The sequence below is a fragment of the Carassius auratus genome, unplaced genomic scaffold (assembly GCF_003368295.1).
Source record: "Carassius auratus strain Wakin unplaced genomic scaffold, ASM336829v1 scaf_tig00217086, whole genome shotgun sequence".
NCBI classification, from domain to species: Eukaryota; Metazoa; Chordata; class Actinopteri; order Cypriniformes; family Cyprinidae; genus Carassius; species Carassius auratus.
In genome coordinates, this window is record NW_020528888.1 from 219,711 (window position 1) to 242,737 (window position 23,027).

At 37.4% G+C, this 23,027-nt stretch overlaps 2 protein-coding genes across 3 annotated transcripts; both read right to left on the bottom strand.

The window, feature by feature from the left end:
* Window positions 1-6,725: 6,725 nt before the first annotated feature.
* LOC113099924 (protein FAM104A-like) lies at window positions 6,726-10,058 on the bottom strand. Its single transcript, XM_026264839.1, has 4 exons — window positions 9,956-10,058; window positions 9,309-9,431; window positions 8,733-8,844; window positions 6,726-8,397 (listed from the first exon to the last, which is right to left on the bottom strand). The coding sequence occupies exons 2-4, from the start codon at window positions 9,323-9,325 to the stop codon at window positions 8,146-8,148; spliced, it is 381 nt and encodes a 126-aa protein (XP_026120624.1). The 5' UTR covers window positions 9,326-9,431; window positions 9,956-10,058; the 3' UTR covers window positions 6,726-8,145.
* A 3,371-nt stretch (window positions 10,059-13,429) lies between these two features.
* On the bottom strand, window positions 13,430-22,305 carry LOC113099918 (BRD4-interacting chromatin-remodeling complex-associated protein-like). Of its 2 annotated transcripts, none has more exons than XM_026264832.1 (11): window positions 22,149-22,305; window positions 19,694-19,739; window positions 19,537-19,585; window positions 19,390-19,455; window positions 17,785-19,152; window positions 17,611-17,671; window positions 17,410-17,494; window positions 17,156-17,301; window positions 16,962-17,056; window positions 16,744-16,846; window positions 13,430-16,385 (listed from the first exon to the last, which is right to left on the bottom strand). In XM_026264832.1, the coding sequence occupies exons 2-11, from the start codon at window positions 19,732-19,734 to the stop codon at window positions 15,925-15,927; spliced, it is 2,475 nt and encodes an 824-aa protein (XP_026120617.1). In that variant the 5' UTR covers window positions 19,735-19,739; window positions 22,149-22,305; the 3' UTR covers window positions 13,430-15,924. The 2 variants fall into 2 exon arrangements, with proteins under 2 accessions (XP_026120617.1, XP_026120616.1); XM_026264831.1 differs by lacking the exon at window positions 22,149-22,305 and adding an exon at window positions 21,886-22,142.
* Between the last annotated feature and the right edge of the window lie 722 nt (window positions 22,306-23,027).

A 23,027-nucleotide genomic window follows, 5' to 3' on the forward strand; every position in this document is an offset into this window, starting at 1 on the left:
TATAATAAAGACATTGTGGAATGTAAAGCTCATTGTGCACAGAACTGATCGTCTGCATAAACCTTTTAATGTCAAGACAGGTTCCCCCAAACCATTAGATTTTATAGCCAATTTGGACCAAACACAACTGTTTCCACAAGCCCATTCTTTTTCAATTAACACCTTGTAGTGCACTGAAAAAGTGTGAATGAAGCCCATATGAAGGAAGGCCACAAACAAAGCTGAAGCGTAACCTGTAGGATGTCTTTCTTATAGAAATACAGGTTATTGCTTTGCTCGACATTTTTATACTGCTGTTCTTCGTTCCTCTAATTGGCTGGTTGAATTGTTTGTTGATCCCCACTCATTAGTGGCTGCCTTTATAGCCCTTCTATCAATTAACATGTGGCTAATGAGGGTGCAGCTGGTGCAGGAAGGGTGGATTTAACAGTGGCACGGCTTTACATTCCATACGAGACGACTAAGAGCCCATAATCTTTTGTGGTGCCAGTGACATACACCCCACGGATACACATTAATCAGCTGGTCTTTCATGTTTCACCCAGCTTTTGTTTGATTGGAAACAAAAAACCCTAAAACCGCCATCCTAGATTTCAGGAGCAAGTCCAAATTTGGAGTCTGACTCGAGTGCTGATCTGCGATCGCCATTCAAGGACGTGGTAATGACCACCCATCACGTAACACCTCATATCTCATTTCTCATTTTGCCACTCCCTCATCAGTTACACACCCCAAACAACACAGAATGTCTGGTTATCATTAGTCTGTCTCTTTCATCCCAATTCTGATATATTGATATGTAGAAAAACAGCAAAGTAATGATGCAGATGGTGATATAATTCAGTCCAAACTGCCTCTATATAATATTATGTCTGAACAAAGGATGGAATTATGATTTCACTTTATATACATATATATATATATATATATATATATATATATATATATATATATATATTACATTTATACATTTTTAAATTTATTTATATATATATATATATATATATATATATATATATATATATATATATATATATATATATATATATATATATATATACACACACATATAGACATTTCATTATGGTATTCTGCACAAAACAATTATCATTTTGAAACACATTACTGTATATTTACAGAGAGGAATTTTTTTTTACAAAAGATACTATAAAAAAAATTAAGAATATAAAAGATATTTATCCTTAAGAAGTGTTTCACTTGTTAATTATGATTTCCAACATTCTTCACTTTACTCCCTTTTTTGTCTGCAAATATAAAACAATTAGTTAAATATCTCTGCAAAATATATTGATAAACATTAATATTAAATGTGTAATTTATTATTAAACTATACAATCATGTATATAGTAAATAAATACAAAAATGTGATTTGCCATGTCTAATGTTTGTGTATATAGGATACGTCTTAAGAAATACTTAAAAATAATCGCAAAAAACACTCACAGCTGATTGAAAGCAGCTTTTCAGTACTTCAAATTCTTTGGCACACATGTTTTTGGTCAGATCCTGTTTGCCGGTGGTTGAAGAGGCGACACATTATCCATAAGCAGCTCCCTGATAATATAATCATAGAAAAACAGACCGATGTACAAACAACAACAAAAAGATGAATGCATAATATAATGCATCAGATATTTATGTATAAAACAATATTGAGGAAGGAATGCTGGCTGAACGTGTACCTCTCCTGAACACTGAGCCAGCAGCTCCGGGAAGAGTCTCATTCTCGCTCTGCTGCGAGTGCAAACATTTGAACTAGACATAGTAAAGAAAAAAAAACTACAGTAGTCCTTCTATTTAGCAGCAATCTGTTAATAACCCTACGTTCATGTATTTAAATACCACTGTAACGGCTCATAGATGTAGTTTGTATATTCTACACAGACAGCGCCATACTTGACCTCTGAGATAACGCGTGTAAACCTCCCATTGATGAGGACGAGTAACTGGCCAATCAGAGCGTTAATCTGGCAGCAGAAACAGGAGAACTACTTTATGATTTGTGTTTTTTTTTTTTTTTTCAGCCCTACACACTTCCACAATGACAACAAACTTAATTTTGGAGAATATTTAGATCGTGGAAATTAAGTGTCCGAATATTAGATACCTTAAAAACCTTAATAAATAGCAAATAAACTTTAAAAAAAAAAAATCCTCTCTGTAAATATACAGTAATGTGTTTCAAAATGATAATTGTTTTGTGCAGAATACCATAATGAAATGTCTATATGTGTGTGTATATATATAAGACACAGGCGCAAGTGGAATGTAAAAAACATGGTGACAGAAATGCATTTTAAGAAGATATAATGGACGACATATTGCATCACCAAAAAATAAGTCGATATATTGATTATTGCAACAGGCCTAGGTAGGGGTCTCCTTTTGCTTTAATTACTGCCTCAATTCGGCATGGCATGGAGGTGATCAGTTTGTGCACTGCTGAGGTGGTATGGAAGCCCAGGTTTCTTTGACAGTGGCCTTCAGCTCATCTGCATTTTTGGTGTCTTGTTTCTAATTTTTCTCTTGACAATACCCCAAAGATTCTCTCTGGGGTTCAGGTCTGGTGAGTTTAATGGCCAGTCAAGCACACCAACACCATGGTCATTTAAATAAATTTTGGTGCTTTTTGCAGTGTGGGCAGATGCCAAATCCCACTGGAAAATGAAATCAGCATCTTCAAAAAGTTGATCAGCAGAAGGAAGCATGAAGTGCTCCAAAATTTCGTGGTAAACGGGTGCAGTGACTTTGGTTTTCAAAAAACACAATGAACCAACACTAGCAGATGACATTGCACCCCAAATCATCACAGACTGTGGAAACCTACCGGTCGCTGTGATTTTGCCAAGTAAGACATGTTCCTGGATCAACATCTTTTGATGATCCTGGGTCAACATTATTGTCCAAAAGATAGACTTAACCCAATCCCTACCTCTAAACCTAACCCTACCCATAATGTATTCCTAAAATCGTAGGGAAATGATTGTTGATTAACGAGTGCAGAAGCACCTAACCCTTATTGTAAGCCTAAAACAGATATTTCCTGAAAAGTTATATCTCAGTTCTGATTGGTTGATTTGAATGTTGTACTTGGGGAAATCACGCTCACCAAACCTAACACTGGACTTCAAACAACTTGGGCTATGAACCACTACACCATTCCTCCAGACTCTAGGACCTTGGTTTCCAAATGAAATACAAAATTTGCCTTCATCTGAAAAGAGGACTTTGGACCACTGTGCAACAGTCCGATTCTTCTTCTTCTTAGCCCAGATAAGACGCCTCTGACATTGTCTGTAGTTCAGGAGTGGCTTAACAAGAAGAATACGTGAACTGTAGCCAAATTCCTTGACACGTCTGTGTTGTGGCTCTTGATGCCTTGACCCCAGCCTCGGTCCATTTCTTGTGAAGTTCACTCAAATTCTTGAAACGATTTTGCTTGAAAATCCTCATAAAACTGCAGTTCTCTCAGTTAGTTGTGCATCTTTTCTTCCACACTTTTTCCTTCCACTCAACTTTCTGTTAACATGCTTGGATATAGCACTCTGTGTATAGCCAGCTTCTTTGGCAATGAATGTTTGTGGCTTACCCTCCTTCTGAAAGGTGTCAATGATTGTTTTCTGGACAACTTTCAGATCATCAGTCTTCCCCATGATAGTGTAGCCTAGTGAACCAAACTGAGAGAACATTTTAATGGCTCAGGAAACCTTTGCAGGTGCTTTGAGTTGATTAGCTGATTGGCATGTCACCATATTATAATTGGTCTCAGAAAAGGCCAATATGTTTGTACTAATCATTTTACACTGGACTGGCTCACAAAAAGAAAGATTGTGCAAAGATTGGCAACGCTTCGTGCGCAAAAATCAGCTTCAGACAAAGTAGCCAAATTAACATGTCATATTTTGTTTTCCAAAAGATCTTCTTGGCACTCTGTAAGGCTAATGTTGCTAAAGCCATTGTCTCTGCCTGTTTTCACTGATGCTGCCTTCATGTGCTACCAGAATGATTGTAAATAACAATGTGGTAGTTAAAAATTGCATATGAAAGCAATGTGAAATCGACTGCTTGAATTTGTCGAGCTCATAATGTGATAGTACGCGAAGGCACCATGAAACCAGCTATGTCGTTATTTTTTTTGCGCCGTGCTGGCATGCTCCCCATCTGTGTACTTAATTGACACGGCATCAGTGTAGCCACATACGGATGTACAGTACACACATGGGTTGTAATGTCAGTGCATGCAGTGTCATTGCTAAAATTGTTTACGTCTTAATCCTCTATTTTCTTTCAAATGTTCCACCCTCAAATGTGATGTGGTCATTGAACTTGTGTCTCGCAAACTCCAGCATCACACACAAATCGTCCAGATGGTAAAGTCTCCTATTCTTTTACCACTTAGACTCAGAAAGTGATTTCAAATAAACAAATCCTTAATATTTTACTTAAATTGTATGAGCAATTTATATTGATAACATATATCCTTCCTCTAGAGGGCGTTGTGTGCTCTGGTCTGCCTGATTTCTTTAGATTTCCTGTCTCTAGACCATATTTACAATATCACACTTAAACACTTCACACAACTTAGTGAAGAAACCGCAGGCCCTGTTGCCAACAAGGCAACAAAGGTCAACATAGATTATTGAACTAGGTTGTACAGGAAAATTCTATTTTCAGACTTTCTACTTTTAAATGTTACTTTTAAATCCATTCCGATGTGTGACTAATTGTGAAATTCATTAGCAATTTCTTTGCAAACACTGCTAGCAAAAACTGTTTCTATACCAATTTTTGTTCAGTGTAGTGGTGTTAACTCTGTTATTATGTCGGACTAACAGATTATTTTTGTTTAATTGGCTCTTAAGGCAGTTTGAGGCCTTGCTTTGTTGTGTCACAAATTCCAAATGTGACCGTGCCGGATGTCCAACCTCTGCCAGCTCTTCACTTTCAGATCAGCCCTCTGAAACTATAAACGTCCCCTTTGTTCCGGGACAACTAGGAGACAACGCTACCTCTGTTATCCAATCAGAGGAGACCCCATCTACACAACACCTACAGGGTAACAGCACTACACCTGGGTCTCATATGAAAAGAGAAAAAGAAAAAGGGGAGCACAGGAACACGGAAACCTCTAAGATCTCAGAACAACCAAGACTATCACAATTCAGTGCAATGGAGTTAGTCAACAGAAGCAAACCTGTATGTTTGGTTGAGCCAGTTCCTGTCGAGTCAGATGCCCAGATAAGCGTAGAATGTTCAATTGAGAAAAGCTGTGAGAGAACTGCAGGCTCACACACATCTAGTGAGCAAGTGTCTGCTTTCTCCTTCCTCAGTCTCTGATGCCAACATTAATTTATGGTTATGTGCTGATTTGGGAGAAAATAACTTCATTCTATTCTAATAATGATATAATAATTGCTGCAAGTGACCATGTTTACATGCAATAAAATGTTAGTCTTCATTAACCTGAGTATCTCATTAAAGCAATATTATGAATTATGCTTGCATTAATCATAATTTTAAGTCACATAAACAACTTATTATATGTGTGCATTAAATGCTGGAGCAAATAGGAGACTTTGACTTACATTTTTTTTTTTTTTTTTTGACTTACATTAAATTTTCATGACCTGCACTATATTGAAAAGTTTGGGATAAGTAGGATTTTTTTATTAATTTATTTTTTTGGCAAAATCCTTAATCGGCAAGGATGCATTAAATTGATCAAAAGAAACAGTAATTACATTTCTATTTCAAATAAATTAAGTTCTTTTAAACCATCCATTCATCCAAGTATCTTGAAAAAAATGTATCATGGTTTACACAAAAATATTAAGCAGCACAACTGTTTTCAACACTAATAATAATAAATATAAGAATGATTTCTGAAGACTGGATGCTGAAAATTCAACTTTGCCATCATAGAAATAAATTACATTTTAAAATATATTAGAATAGAAAAGTTATTTTAAATAGTTTTTTTGCTATATTTTTGTTTAAATAAATGAAGCCTTGGTGAGCATAAGGGACTTTTAAAAACAAAAAAACTAACCAACCCCAAACTTTTGAAGGTAGCATTCATTTTGCACGTCATTGTGTTTTGAATTGTTGTCACTACTATTCAGAATGACTAAGATCTCCAGTAATAAAGAATAGTGGAAAAACATGCACGTCTAAACTTATATACTGACTACATGTATACAGGAATATTCCAGTTGCTGTAAAGGAAATAATTTTTCATCCACCTTCAGTTGCAACTGCAACATACTCGTTACTCACCGTCTAAATGCTGCTAGTGGTTCACATTAAGAGTTCAGACTGGGAATAAGTCTTGATCATCAGTAATGGTGCATCTCATATTATTCTGAATTCACCGAGATACATTTGAGAAACCACACATTTGAGGATGCTTTTCTTTTGTGGTGTTACTGCAACGGTTGCTACTTCTTGCACTAGAATGTTTCCTCTTACCTAAAGCACTAATGTCTTCCTGTGTGTATTTATAAAATAAGAACAAACATTAACACCCATATTTGGTTTAATCAGATTACATCCTGCCAAAACAAGGTCTACCTTATGTGTAAATATATAAAGAACTGTTTTGTGTGAAAATGTTGCAGTGTTTAAAATGAAGGGCAGAGCCTGAAACAGAAAACAATTAATACATATGTTTTTTAAAAAAGCATTATTTTTATTTACATCAGCTGAACATTTAATAAAATAACAATGATTGTATATATGCTAGCTATACATTATATACAGTCCTAAAACAATGGTGACTGTAGGCACAATTTCCATCATCAGAAGCTAAAGGTCCTTCCTCACAAAGCATAGTGCCTGGGATGTACAGTGTTGTGCACAGAGTAGTTTAAAGTACATCAGTATCTCGTACACAATTAGATCACCTACTTGAAAATGATGTAGCTGTCCACATACAATCTGTTTGGACTAAGCTTCAAGAGTATGTATGTCTAAAATGGACTGAACTATACTAGATTTAGGAGCACTACATTCCTGTTTAGTTTACCATTTTGAAAAGAATCATGTATATTGGTCAAACAGAGGCATAAATGGGTTGTATTGATATTTTTTAAGGTAAAATATTTAGTATCTTGCGGTGACGTGATACTGTAGAGTGCTAAGTTAGGTGCAAGCTAATTTTAGGTCATCCTGGTCTGACCATAGAAGACGAGTCCTCGTATTACAGGGAGCGCAGTGACTGATCTAAACTAGTTTATTTCCAGCTCTGATTATAGCAAAAAGAAACCAGGAAATTCTTGTGCGAATATCAGACATGGATTTCAATTTGCAGTCACTGGATTCGCACAATGATTCTCATTGGTTTACACCTAGACAAAGAGTGCTTCATTATGTACATTAATAGACCTGAGTCCAGCATGCATTTTCAGAATAGTCTCTCTACAAGTGCTAATATCTGTTTTTTTTTTCTTTCTTTTTTCTTTAAGGTTAAAGGTAAAGAGAGTCTATGTGATATAAAAATTCTAAGGATCTGGCACCAAGTTCCATAATAAAGTCTGAACCTTCATGGCACGCAGAGAGAAATCCTCTAGACCTGAGTTTTGGATATGTAAGCAATCATCAAGCCCCAAAAACTTCCTGAAAGAGTCTAAATTCCAGTCAGAACCAAACCAGAATCTTCTGTTAACACGTTAACTGCATTATTAATCAGAATAATAATCTGGAATGACTCCAAAGCAGGGCTGCATTATAATCACATGGTTTCTAGTCAGCTCTTAAATACAGGAAATTGATTTCTTTTCCTTTTCTACACCGGACAAAGGGTATCAGAATTGGCCAAATGCATGTGTCTGAATAAAACATTACCCAGAACTGCAGTAGCACCATGTGTGACTGTCTAGTAAAGGGCTTACAAAATCTTGCAACAATTTACAAGATATTTCTTTTAAATAGCACCTATGTGAAGTTCATGGTCAACACATCAAGTATAGCCCCACATAAACACTATGAACATGAAAAAGTGCTATAAGAAAGAAGACAAAAGCATTCAGAGGGCCTATATTTGTGCTAGGCCTTCAAATGGCCAATAATGACCCTCTAAAAGGTCCCATGTGCACTGTTCCTTAATGCCAGTGGGTGCTGGAAGAGTTACGTCTGTCCTTGTTGACCACGAGTTTGCAGGCTATTGAAGTGGGCTTCCCTTAAGATACGGTTGATGTGATCATATGAGATGTTGTGGCTCAAGGAGATGGCCGGCTCTTCTGTTGAGATGGTGGGGGCAGTGGGGCTGCAGGGAGCCTGGGATACATGGAGTCCTCTTTGGTCAGTGTTCTGGATGTTGGAACTGGCTCCCGCCATCCGCTCCGGACTGCTGATCCCACTGCTGTCACTGCTGGAAGACTGTTGGGTGACAAGGAATTGAGAATAAGAATAGAGGGGTGGTAGAAGAAACGTGGCCGTTTCTGCCATGAGATAAAAAAACAGGCAACTACAACCTTTTTCAGTCTCACAATTCTAACTTTTTTTCTTGCAACTGCAAATCTATATCTCACAATTGCATGTTATATACTGGTAATTGTGATTTTTACATCTCATAATTCTGGCTTTAACTCTATACTTCAGTACTTTCTCTAGTGTGTACCTTTATGGAATATATTCTAAAATAAACCTCAACAGTCTCATTTGACGGTTCTTCAACGAAAGAAGGCTCCTGGCCAACTCTTGTGCCTTCTTACCTCAGAGTCCCAGACATCATGGCCAAACTCAGGGAGAAAGGGATAACCTCCAGACCTCTTTGCCTGGGGCAAGACCTGAAGCTCCTCAGCATCACAGCTGTGTCTGCGTTTTCTGTTGACAGAGATCATCCCCTTTGACTATGTTCAACATGCATAGAATAATTATTACTAAGCAACCAGGTCTTTTTGAGCTGATTCTAGACACATATCTTTCTAAGTAGTAAGTATCACCATTCCTTAAGCAGTGGGGCAGTGCAGAATTGATTGCAACCATTAGTCATCAATATGTCCACTGCAGGATTATGACTCAGATTTAAGAATAAAAATGTCATTGGCTCAAGAGCTGTCAAAGCTTGATGCTGGATAACAGCACAGACTCATTTAACCGATATAGTTGCTAGTCTAGAGGATCAGCCTTCTAAAAGAACATCTAAAAATAACCAGCACACATGAAGTACTACACTAAACCTGCATACACTGTCAACAGCAGCATCATAGATGTCTGCAGGGCATGTGTGTTACATAAATGCATCATGAAACATGCATGGAAACACAATTAGAAGCAAATGATGTTACCTGCTTTCTGTCAACATGTCGTATCTGTGCCTTTGGCAGTCAAATAAGGGCACACAACAACTCTCTGTCAGAGACCACCGGCTTCCCTTTCAGCAAAATGAAGGGATCTGTCAAGATTCTTCCCTAATGATGAGCGAAATGACAAATGTAATTCACAGTGAGAAGCTGCAGACACGTTAACATTGCAGTGCAGGTGTACAGAAGACATATGAATATTAATATCTAATAATTCAGGCCTGCCAATATAAGCTTATATGATCATCTTATATGCATTATGATCCATTCGTGAGATAAACTGAGCTATTATATTCATACTAGAAAAATGATCTTCATAGGGTTGACAAAGAACGGAAGGGAAACACCTTATCAATATAACTTAAATGTAAACGTCTGACGTTAATTACAATTATTGTCTGACATCACTCAAAATAGCTCATATACATAAGTCCATTGATGCAAATCGGTAATGATGTTACAAAAACAGTGCGTTCAGAATGTCACGCAAAGACAGATAGCACAATGCTACAGTATGTGTAGTTCACTTTACTTCCTCCTAGCGATGAACTGTTCCTACGAGAGAACAAACGAAGGGATTTGAACGGAATAAATAGTTTGTGAAGAGAAGAAAGGTATGTGGTGTACTCTACCTCTCTCACGGATGGTTCTTGAGATCTGTCATTTTCTGAAGTTACAATGTATCCATCTCTCTCTCTCTCTCTTTCTCTCTCACACTCACTCAGTCTTCCATCTGTTGCTGTCATAATGACGTAACATGCGTAACGTACGGTTCGTTACGTTTTAATTTGAAATTAATTCTTATTTTGGAATTTTCTACATTAAATAAAACATCTACGGAGATCTGGATTTTGGTAAATCATTTATTAGTTTAGAATTGTATCCCCTTTAATATTTTATTCAGCAATGACGTCAATTTGTAGTTCACCTCGCAAAGCAAATTAGCCATTGGGGAAATTATCCTCAAACCTCTGTATTATTCCGGAGTATTAGCCCAAATTTTGACATTTTGGAAATAGACCATGTTAATATAAAGTTATATAACGTACATATATAGGCTGTGTGTGTGTGTGTGTGTGTGTGTGTGAGTGTAATTCGTATATATAATTCGTGTATTTATGTATGTAGCCTATGTATATGAATCATTTAAGGAACTCTAAAAATGAATTTGATTGAAAGACTTCCATGGAATAAAAATACATGTAATACTATTATTGAATTAATATAATTCATTGTAGAATTCCATCTAGTTTTACCCATGTCCGCTTTAGAAACGTTCCCAATTCAGAGTTTAATAATGTCTTTAAAAGACACAGAGGAGATATTTACCTATTTCAAGATGGCAGTAAAATTATGAAATATGAGTGTAGGTAAGTATCAAATCTACATATCTGATAGATGATTTGTCCATTTTAGTATCTCATGGCTTATTTTTTGTTTGTACTATTCCTTAAAATCTAAATTGGAGATTTAAGGCCACCTAGTGTAATACTAAAAGTAGTATACAGATATTTCAAAACTATAGCTATTTAACCTGTTTTTATACAGTCTATGTATTTAACAGATAAAGGTATTACACCACACAACAGAAAATTGCTCATAAAGCAAATTCATAAGGTCTTTATGTTGTCTCTTCTGTGAGATACGTGGGAAAATAATCAAGTGCTTACTTTATCCAAGCAGCCTTGATTTGAACCCTTTTGGTCCAGTCCTGACAATTCTTTGATCCCCCCATTTAGAAGACTGTCCACATTGTGGGAAGCCCTTCGAGAGACTGAAAACCCACCTCCGTCACTGTAGAATGGCACCAGTTGTACAGCCCAAGAAAAGCATTCAATCACCCAAAGAACTCAGTGCAACCATTTCCAGACAGAAAAATCTATTTAAAAAAAAACTGCAAAAGCAGAAATAAATAAAGTCATATTTGATGAGACACTAACCTCTAAAGGAAGAAGAAGAGATAATATTCACAATGCAGACGGTCTTCACACAACTACTGAGGTCAAAGTCCCATCAGCTAAGACTCTGAACACGGAGAAACCTAAAAGCAAATGGCTTACTAAAAGAAAGAAGGAACTTGAGAGATTACAGCTGTAAGTGCCAGTCTCATGGAAGTCAAGCAACTCTACTTTATTATCCAACAATGAAATAGATAAAAGCTATTGTTGGGATCTCCAAAAGACCAAAACAGGGAGCATCTCAAAGTAATGGAAAAGGTACTAAAGACAAAAAGAAACTAAAGCTGGCTCCATTATCAGAGCACTTGTACATCTATTAGAGTAAAATCAAAACCCCTGATTTTGTTCTAGCAATTCTGAAAATCTCAACATTCAAACGTTTCATCATCACAATGTATAAAGCACAGCTCACACAAACTCATTTTCAAGCTAAGCAGTTTTCTGTTGGTCAATGTACCAAATCCGCTTGACCACATTGAACATGTTGCGAAATGTGCATTGGAAAATCATCAGCGTCAAGCAAAATTCTCAGGAGCGTGGATTCCCATTGAAATTACCATTTCACCTGCGAAAATTAGCAGAACAATGTTAAATGTGAATACATCTTGAGTCAGAGTCTAAATACACTCAAAAAAAAAGTTGAGTTCGGTAGCCATAGCAACAGTGCACTTCCCACAAGCACTTTCTGTTAAGATCAAATTGAGTATTACAAAACACTGTACTGCCTTTATTTGTCACTTTTTTTAACACATATCAAAAGTAACACAAAAAAATTGCTTTCATTTTTTTAAGATGACATTTGGGTAAGTGTGCTATGGATGCTAAAGATAAAGTTGCATAACACAAACAAAATATGAAATCCTGAAATTTACATAGAGTAATGGGTTCTGACCAATTAAAAAAAACTGTACACTGCTTCTGAAAGTTGTATTTTTTTCCAAGATTGGCAAGATAGTTTTCATTCTATCATTATGAGAACATGAAAGACAGTCTATTTTTTGGTGAGATTATTAGACAGCTAATTGCATATATACAACAGCTATTGCAAACAGCAATTCATTATCATAGGTTTACATTTGGGTACCACAGAATTATTATGCTAGTCTTCGGTGTCTGATGTCAGGCTGAAAAGTGAATGAGCTACACTTTTATCAACTTGGCAGGAAAAGGCTTTGGTCCACTGGAGGTATTAAAAATAGTATATGTGAAACAGTTCCTCTCCTTATTCAAATTTTTTTATTATTAATTATTTCATGTAATTTCATTTAATTTCCACATCCTCATTGTGCTTCCACATCTGTTTTCATGACGGTCAAGTTTCTCATACCCATCCTATACAAAATATGCTTTTGTTCATGCAGAGCCTGGAGTGCAGAAGAAACTTGGAGATGTCAGATTGAGTGAACCCCTGTGTCACCCAGAGACAGTGATCATGATTAAACAAAGTTTGTTCCTTAATGATCACAATACAACATAACATAGCACTTGGTGTAGTGTTTTTGATTTTCTTGGTTGTTTGTGATCAGGATGGCAGTGGTACTACAGGAAGTATATTGATGTTCGTAAAGGAGGAATCAGTGGGATATCCATGCTGTTGACTGGATACTGTCCTGTGTTACATATACAGTTGAACTACCCATATCTCAGTGAGTCCCATAATCATTGACACACATAAATCAAATGTCTTGTCTCAAATATGCTGTTTTATAGAGAAAGAACGCTGGAGAAAGTACCATTAAGAACGTTTGATGGACTTCTTCATTGTAGCACACTTTGGAGAAGCAGCAGCTTTGTGTTCATGGCCATGACAGCACAATACGATTAATAATTAATAGGACAATATTATAACACCAGCAACTAGTAGTTCACTGCAATATGAGGTTTTGTAAATATGAGTTATTATGAATGATCTGGAAGTTATTTATCATATTATATTTGTAAATGTTAATTTACTGTATTTGCAAAGAAAGTTTGCAGTTTTTGTGTACACAAGTAGTGGACTAAGATTTTATAAATTACACAATATTGTTCAACACTGTTTTTCTTTGTTGTTTTTTTTCCTTTACCTGATCATCCTTTAATTTGCTAACTTATATGAAAAATAGATAAATATCCACAAATCATCAAAAATGAAGACATCACAAAATATTAGCTCTATTCAAAATGAATTTAATATTTATCTTTGCTGTTGTAATGAACACTCACAAAAACAACAAATCATGAACTGACCACATACAGTATATGACGTGAACACATACCCAACATAATAAAAATAACTTTTTGTTTTACATTCTTTTTCTTTACAAAAAGTATAAATATTTTGTGTTTCATGTTTTTCTTTTTTTGTAATACAAACATTACAAATCAAGTTTTGGGTGATGCAGAAAATAAAACGACAAAAGCAACTTTTACCATGGGGTATTACGATAACTGAAGGCCACACTCACACAACAAAAAGCAGTAAAAACACATGATAGACTATTTAAACTGGTTTTCACTCGCTCTCTCCTAAGGCAACGAAGCCCTTCGAAGTGAAGGTCTTTCAGAACTCTCTCTAATAGCGACCGCTAGAGCTCAGATCAGAGAGAAGAATATTTCTTTTTTTCTGTCTGTTTGTCATTTTTGGTTGAACTGCTGGGAAAGACAGTGGAGTTTAGTGTTAATGATGCAAAATCAATGGGATGACATGTATAGATGGAAATAAAGCAACCTTCCCTTCAGCTCTGGAATGGATGCTAATGGAAATGCAGACTTGTGAAGATGTCCACACATTGCAGTATCTTTGCTCTGGTCAGTTTTTGACATTATCTTGGTCTTGTTCCCATCATTGAATCTCACAAGCCTTGCAATGGCACAGTTAATATATGTTCTATCCTACAAGTTACAACTAATTGCTAACAGTCTCCTCTTCTGAAATTATTTCTCAAAACTGGATGTTGAAATGCGGGCCTGTCCTCCTTCAACCAAACTACATTATCTCAGTTAACAGCCATCTCCTAATGCAACTCATTAGGTAGTCATAGGGAATGCAAACCTGATATGCTGTGACTGCACTACTCCTGCTTTCACCACTTTATAACTCATATGAGAGAAGAGATCTGTAAAGCGGCTGTAAGCATGGCTATCTGTCAAGTACAAGGTCATGTCCACATGTGCAAATAGGAGCTGCCACCAGAGGCAGAAACAGCAAACTGACCGCCAAGACTACAGCCTGACCAGCAGGGGAATAAACGCACAATGGAGAATTAATAGTTTCAGACAACATCTATGTGGGTGAATCTCACAGAAATCTCAAAACAAAGGAAAGATTTAAGAAATTAATATTTGCTCAGCGAAATAAAGCCTATTGGGGAACCATTGAGATTTTTTTTGTATTATGACATTATTGCATGACTGTTAAACACATTTAAAACCAGTTTTCATTAATGCAAGTTAATGTATTTTCATTATAATTAAAGTAGCAATGTATGATAATGTGAGAAAAAAAAAACAAAGATAGATTTCAATTATAATGAACTTATACATAACATTATTGTTGCACTGACTTTAATCCACGCTTATATAGATATAAACCATACTTTATTAAAAAACAAAAATGATTTGATTTTGAATTTTTTTTGTAATTTGAATTTTATGACAATAATTAAAATTCAACTGTAAATACAACACTAAAAATTTAGAGGTAAAATGTGCTGAAAAAAAATTATCACAAAGCAAAAAACAAACATGTTACTAATCCTAAAAATGGTTTTAATTTCTTTTTGTTAAATATTATTTATTTTCTTTCATCTTGGGTCGAAATGTGACAGGTTTTTATGAGATTCACCCATGCAAGTTCTTTGAGACACTAACTTAAAAACTTTAAACTAACTTCTCCAGGTAGGGAGCAGCACAGATTTTACAGGAAAAAAAATAATATAAAAATTATGCATCATTTAAACCAAAAAATGAAAAAGATAAACATAATGTAACATTGTACCCTCAATCTGAGGATTAACTTTCCCCTGCACAAAACCACACAAGTGAGTTTTGTCTCTGTGGAGAGGTCACATACCTGTAAGGTACAACAAAAAAGTAAGCCACAAAAAAGAAGAGCACAACCAATGCTCAAAAACAATTAAACGCGCAGGTGTGTTCGTGTGCATCACTTGGTCAAAATCTACTGCAATGATACAACTTAAGTGTTGAGACAACCATACAACCTTAAGTGTGGACAGACTATTAGACTAAAAGTTTCTGATATTGACCGATAAACTACAAATATCAATATCTACTCATGTCATTTCAAACATGACACTTACTTACTACTTGATTGTTTGTGTGTGTTTGTGCGTGTGTGTGTGTGTGTGTGTGTGCATATATTGATGTGCGTGTGTGATTGCAAGTGTATCCTGTGAAGCATTGTCAAAAAGGCTTTCTTATGTAAACTTCTCTAGGACAACAGGCACAGTATTAGAGTATAACCGTCACCAGATTCACCTTCCTGTTCCTCGACATCATCAGAGCCGTTGTGTGCATTTTAACCCGCAATAATGCCAATGTACGTCCATTCACACGTGCCGTGGAGTTCAGCTTGCACACACATGGCATGAAATGAAATGAGATTAACATGGAACAACAAACAAACATAAATATGGCACTGTCTAACATTCTAAGATGCTATTCACGGCAGCCTCAAGCACAGAGTCAGTGTCAGCCAATGGGGCGTGACTATGATCTGAGGGATGTTGCTGTTCATGACCCTGCACCAGGTTCGGAGGGTAGCCTTGGGCGGAGCTATGCTGTGATTGGATGGGGGATGTAGGGTAGTGTGCATGTTGACTGTTGCTGCTGATTAGGTTGTTGGATTTCTTTTTTTTTAGATCCAGTATGCACTTGATGGGAGTTCTTCTGTGTTCCTCTATTCCTGGTTGTTGAGGTTCTGTCCTATAAGCAGGTTCTGTGTGGCTGTTCATACCCTGCCCATCTCTTCCGGTCTGACTTATGGAATGCTTTGGGGATGTCTCCATTACGCTGGGATTGCCCTCATGGGCGGCTGGGGTCAAAACTTCTGGACTTTGGATCTTCAGTTTAGTGCCACAGCAGAAGTCTTCCAGGAAGCCATCTGAGAGAGCAATGTAACGAAACATTACAAACATACCACCATTCAAGCGCAAAACATTTGTAAAACATTGCATTTTGGTTGCATTTATTAAACTATACTCTATAGGGCTCTGGCAATTGTATATAATTATGCATGTGATACTTTGTAAGTTGAGTGAGTACCAAACTCCAAAAACACATTTTATTAGCAAATGCTACTCAACTGTATTAAACCAAAATAAAATTAATTGGAAACACTGGGAATTTACTTTACGTCAACATGGTTTTAAACACAATATCTGAGAAATGTTTCAACTTAGGTTTTAATAGCAATGACAGACAGTGAAAATGGCTAAATACAACCAGGCTTCATCTCTTACCTGGATCCACTAATATCATTCGTTTGTCTTGGGTCAAGTTGCCCCGTTCCTCTTGATTAAAAGTCCTGTCAATCATCACCATTTCTGATGAAGGGCTGGACCTCTGAAAGAGCAGTAAGCAGTGATCAGTTTTGCATTAACGGGAATAATATTAGAGTAATAACCTACTAATAATAGGTCTTTTGTCCATTATTTAAAGTGCTGTGTTCTACACCTACCTCTGCCTCCACTATGAGTAAGCGCCTGTATTTGTTCACCATGGCCTGCGTTCTGCTTAACACTTGTACAGCAACTGCCTCAAACTCATCATCAACTGTAATGTTAAAGATGGCCATCAGAACCTAGGTAATATTTAATCAACACTCATCTGTGGTTAAATATTAAATATAGTGAGGAAATGTTGAAAATGCACCTTTGGTGAAATCTTCATCTCGTGGTGGTGAGCCTTGGAAAACATGATAGGGCAGTAATCTGTCAATGACATCATTAAATGAAGTGAAGGGCGTCCGCTCTGAAGACATGACTCCACTGTGATCTCGTCTTAACTGCTGGAGAACCCTGTAAAATAAGAGCCAGTGTTACAATCATTATTTCACTATTTGTAGACACTAGTGGTGCAGAAAACACCAACTGTAACAGGTTGCAGAGTACAATTTGGGCACTCACATTTCTCCTCGAGTAAGCTGTTGAGTTGCAGGTCGCTTCAGTGTGAGAGGCAATTCCTGACTGATAGGAGTGAGTGTTTTTACAGCTAAGATTTAATGAAACAAAGAAAAAAACTTTAGTGATGCAAGAGATGACTACGAATGCATAAATAAATTAAAACTGGTCACTGACAGAAACAAATATGTTTCAAAGGACTCTTACCTTTGGTACCGAGGAGATTAACTAATTGTGTTTGCCCTCTATGTGTTGCTGCTGTGGTGTCCTTTTAAATTGAAGAAATATTCAAATGTGATGAAACAATCAAATTAAAAGCAAAGGCAAGCAAAGTCACAATAAATAAGTATAAGTAGATCAGTTGATCCAAAAATCTTTCACCTGGTTTAAAGAGACTTGAAACTCCTGAACACCAGAAGCAGCTGGAAAGTTCTGGGCCACGGGCATCAGGAGGTGCTGTCCTGGGGTCACAGATAACTGCTGACAAACCTGTGAGCCTTGGATGCCAGAACTGACCATGGTGAGGTGGCCTGAAGCCTGTGATGTCTGTACAGGGGTTGGGCTAGGCGACGCGCTGGCAGTCCAAACTTTGGCCGTGGCAACAGGCCTTTGAGACACCTGCACAACAGGTGTCGGTGAAGCTTGATCTATTTGACCTCCAGCAACCAATCCTTGATTGACTATCAGCTGCCCTCCAGCTGAAAAGTTCTGCCCCGCGATAAGCTGTACTGTTGTGTTCTGATTGGTGAGGATGGAGTAGGTGGTAGTGCTCATTGACGACTGGTCGCTCACTTGAGTGTTTGTTTGCAACACCTGCCCATTCACAGCCTGGAAGCCGTGAACAGTCGTACCAGAGGTGAGGGAAATAGACGTGGGTACCAAAAACTGCCCTTGGGGCAGATTGGACTGGGACTGTGATTGAGCTTGTTGCCCCAGAGGTGAATGCATTACAATGCTGCTGGCTGGATTGACCACTTTCACCTGTTGAGCAGACTGAGGAGAGCCGCTGGCTGTGTAGGGGCTACTGACAAAATTTGCAGTAGTGGTGGTGTTGGGTTGAAGCCCAATGTTGCTGATATTGTATAGGGTTTGTCCCCCTGTCTGTAAGGGTTTAGGCTGAATGGGTCTAACCAATGTCTGTTGCATAGGGCCTCTCTGGATGATAAAATTCTGTAGAGGTATCGTCCCTTTATTGAAGGACATTGACACCTGACCAGCTGCCGAAGGGGCGAACATGGTACCTTGCCCGCTGTTGTTTGTTACTACATTTCCACTTGGCCTCAACAGGATCTGAGACTGTTCCAAACTGTTGAGAGTCATCATGGAGGAGGCACTGCCATTGAAGGATCCCACTACCTGGATGTGTCCAGCGGGGCCGTTTGGTATGGGTAGTTGGGGAACCTGCTGTATAAAAGCCTGAGGTTGTGCCAATGGTGCCACCACACCAGGACCTGCGACACCCCCAAACCCTCCAGAGACCAGCTGCTGAGGGAAGGCGGTAGCTGTTGGAATGAGAGATGGCTGGGAGTCCAAAAGGGCTTCTTGAGCCAATGTCTGCTCTGTAATATCTGCTTCCAGCAATGACTTCTGAAGGATGTCAAAGGGTTGGTCCTCACCCCCAAGATCGCCCCCATCGTGTGAGGTTTCACTGTCGAGGTCATCCTCGATAAACGAAAGACTGCTTCCATCAGCCTCACCAAACTCTCCCAAATGACTGTGGTCATCTTTGAGTCCTTCACTGGAGCCACCCTGAGTAGAAAACCAGTTTTTGTTTAGACGTCTTTCTAAATCCCATTCTAGATACCCAAGTTGCTTGCAAACTATAAATGTTTCAGCATAAGAAACAAGATCTACATGGTAGTTCATATCAGATTAAATAAGTTCCCATTCAAGTAGATAGGAGCTGGTCTTTATGTCCAAAATAGTTGCTCAGAGTCACTTCAAATAAGGCCACCATGTGAACTGACATTCCTTGACTATACTCACTGTGTCACTGGTGAAGAATGAACTGGCCGACCCAAATGCTGCATTAGTCACATCATCTTCTCCAATCTGTTTGAATGTGAAATTTGAAAGTTGTCAATAACCTTTCAATATTAAAACACAAATATTATATATTCTAAGCAAACTTACTGATTTACTATTTGAACCATGAAGATACTCATTTAACGCTTGCACATCTCTGTTGAAATAAAACAGTTCATGAAAACACATCTGTTACATTTGATGGGTAAAAACTGTGCCAATAGCTCTTTAAACTATAATCATCAAATTATCAAAATCTGCTTACCCTATAAAATCCAGAAGACGGCGGTCGTCTTCATCATCCATTACACCTGTAACACAGTAATTACAGATTTAGAGATTTTTCAATGGACTCAACATACAGGTTCCTTACAATAAGACTTAGCCCTAACTTTGACTAGGCTGAAATATAATTTGTATACGAAGGATCCAATAAATGTAGCGTGTATAATGTTCTAAAACAAAATCAAATCCCTGTAATCTCGACCTCAATTTGTCAATCAACATTCTCAGGAATAGTTTGTAAATTCAAGCATAGGTTAAGCCTTAATGTATAATATTAAATTCATGTAAAATACTTAATTAGATATATTAATAGGCCAAACTATGGGCAATGGCTTTTGTAATAACTCTGTGTTACCAATGTCAATACACATACATGTGACAAACTCAAATCAATTAATATTAGTGTTTAAGAAGTGGCACCCTGTGACATCATTCTATTTTCAGAGAAAAATAATGTAAAAATCACATTATATCCATGTGTATTAAACAGTCATAACTGTTTGACATTGCACCAAACACATGAACAGTGATGTTTGAACAGTACAACTGTCTAATATGCATTGCAGTTTTATTTCAACACGAATATGATGTCTATGTTTAAAAATACCTAAGACAACTGTGTGACAGAGAGGATGGCCGTGCTCTCTGCTGCAGCTAGACACTTTAAAATGGCGTCTGGTTAATGAAACTGCGCCACAGCCGACAGACAAAAGACATTAAGACGCAGAGTACTTGTGCAGTGGTAAAACGCTTCTCGACTGTAGTTTCAGATCATATTTTTGTAAAGTAGCCACAGGAAAGTGAACAACTTGAATATGCATGTGTGGAAATGTGACAAAGGACGCGTTGTGGGGGATGGGTGAAACATGTTTGGCCGGTTTGATTGTTCACTCAAACTTAACAAGCGTCTGTTAATGTTTTATAACACATTTTATGGTCAAGGCTAGTGAGGGAATGAAATGCGTTGTGTGTTTTTCCCCATATTGGTTACATGTTTGAACATCATTCGATGGACACATTTTTTTCTAACAAAACAAACAACGACACGTTATTAAAAACAGCTTAGTGAACTTGCAGAAGTCCACAATTGCGAATGTTGCTCTTTATTTTACAATTACACAGCATGCACACAAGAACGAAAACGAAACTCGAGCAGTCTGAAGGTTATAAATAAATTCGAGTGATTATAAGAATAGCAGCTTCTCAATATTAATATTTTATGCTATTTGCATTCCAATCTTTTCACATTTTATAACAAGCAATTACTAAGCTTGCACTATCCGTGTAGTGCGATCTGAATGGAGGAAAAATGACAGATTAATCAGGCCCTTTTGCATATCTTGGATTAACAACATAAAAAAAATATATTTTTAGTTTATAATATGGGTTATTATAAACTAAACGACGAATTGAACACAAGAGGTATATTTGTATTCGTTTAAGCATGTAGTCAATTTAGCAAGCCACATGAGGGAGGAGATGAATATTTTTTGTCTTCCTCTCTAGCAGAAAAAAAAACCTATCTATCCTCTTTGCCTGTTAAGTCAAAGGGGCGGAAAACAGACACGTAGGAAACCAGCAACCCCTCAAAATACACAGTTAAACTCTGTTGAAGCAATGCGACGCGTTTTACTGATTCACTTGTCAAACAGGACGACAGGGAGGACTAAAAAGGCTCTCCATGGCGCAAGGGCAGGACGCACAAAACCCGCCTTAATCTCGCTGGAAGTAACAGCTAGAAACACACGGGGACTTTGTCCATAAATAGACCGAGGCTGGAGAGCCTGGTTTAATCGCACGGCTCGAAAATACTCTTCTAGAGGCGTCTTTTCGCTAATGTGACAGCCGGAGCGGTCGCGCAGGACGGGCGGCACGAAGAAACGCATACGTTATCCGGGATCGGACGGCTCGTCTAACACTGGCAAGGGTGTCTTAGGTTTTTGTGAAGGGGTGTCAAAGCGGATCATCACGCGAGTCCTAAGCTTTCTTCGTGCTCCGGGTTGTTGATGGCCTTCTTGACGTTGTGGACGTCCCCCCCCCCCACCACCTATTAAGAAACGGCTGAATTCGTCGAGCAAAAACCGAGCGGAGAACAGATCGTTGGCGAAGCATAAATATTTATTTGAATTTGCATCACACAAAAGACGACTTGAATAAGAGGCAAACCCTTACTCCCGTCTCACTCCTCTTGAAACCCAATATCTCCATTTGGCAACTTTTAATTTGCTCCCCCTCCTCCTCCTCCTCCTCCTTCTTCTTCTTTCTCCCTCTCCCACTCATATATATTTTCCCTCACTGTCCTTGCCGCTCAGTCTCAGATAGATTTTTCTCTCTCCACGCTTGCTCTTCCCTCCCCGAAGGAAGGGGAGGAAGTGTGTGTTTTTTCCTTGAAATTTTTATCACAAAATTATAATACACTCAAAGGGGAAACTCACCGTCATGAAAAAGCAGTGCCGTGTCCACGGGGTTTCCTCGCCATCTCTGCACGGGCCGCTGGAGCAGTGCGGCTCCAGCAGAAGGCAGCAGCACTACATAGTGCACTACACTCCATAGGGCTCTAGACTGGAAAGAAAGGGGTTTTCCTAAAAATCGTGGTTTGCTATTGAAAATGCGTTTTCTGTAAAATATAAGTTAAAGCTTTTGTTTTGATTAATCACTTCAAATGCCTGACATGAATTAGTGAATAAAAATTGTTTGTAAAAAGCGACAGGGGGCGGAGAATCCTGAACGACCACACCTTTGTGTCCTGAGATCACACGTCACCCACAAGTGTGAACCCGAAGCTAAAATAATAAACAATACATCACTGGATCCTTCTGAATGTGATCATGTCAAATATAGGATATTGTTTCCCCTGCGAGAGTTTCAGTGTAACGAAAACTAAATTAAAAACAAAAAAATAAAATCGACTAAAATTTATTGACGAGCATTTTCATCACACAAAACGATAATATTTTAGGGTTTGAATAATAATTTTAAGTGCTAAAACATGACAAATTACTAAACTAAAAAACACTGATTATATATATATATATATATATATATATATATATATATATATATATATATATATATATATATATATATATATATATATATTTTTTTTTTTTTTTTTTTTTTTACTAATTCATAACTAATAATGAACATATGCTGGGTTGATTTTTATTTACAATTCAGACATTGACCATGTACAAAATTTCAAAAGCAAATCAACAAATTGCAGGGGATATAGTAATAATAATAGTAATAATAATAATAATAATACAGTTGGCAAATTGTACAAAAAAACTAACAATTTATTTCTATCTACAGTA

Bases quoted from the DNA above. Each gene is read 5' to 3' on its own strand.
- LOC113099918 (XM_026264832.1), bottom strand. From the start codon at position 19,734: ATGGATGATGAAGACGACCGCCGTCTTCTGGATTTTATAGG. The intron at 17,495-17,610 runs GTAAGAGTCCTT...ATTAAATCTTAG, and splicing joins TAATCTCCTCGGTACCAAAG to CTGTAAAAACACTCACTCCT. The intron at 16,386-16,743 runs GTAAGAGATGAA...TTGCTCTCTCAG, and splicing joins AATGATATTAGTGGATCCAG to ATGGCTTCCTGGAAGACTTC.
- LOC113099924 (XM_026264839.1), bottom strand. The intron at 8,398-8,732 runs GTAAGAAGGCAC...GTCACCCAACAG, and splicing joins ATGATGTCTGGGACTCTGAG to TCTTCCAGCAGTGACAGCAG.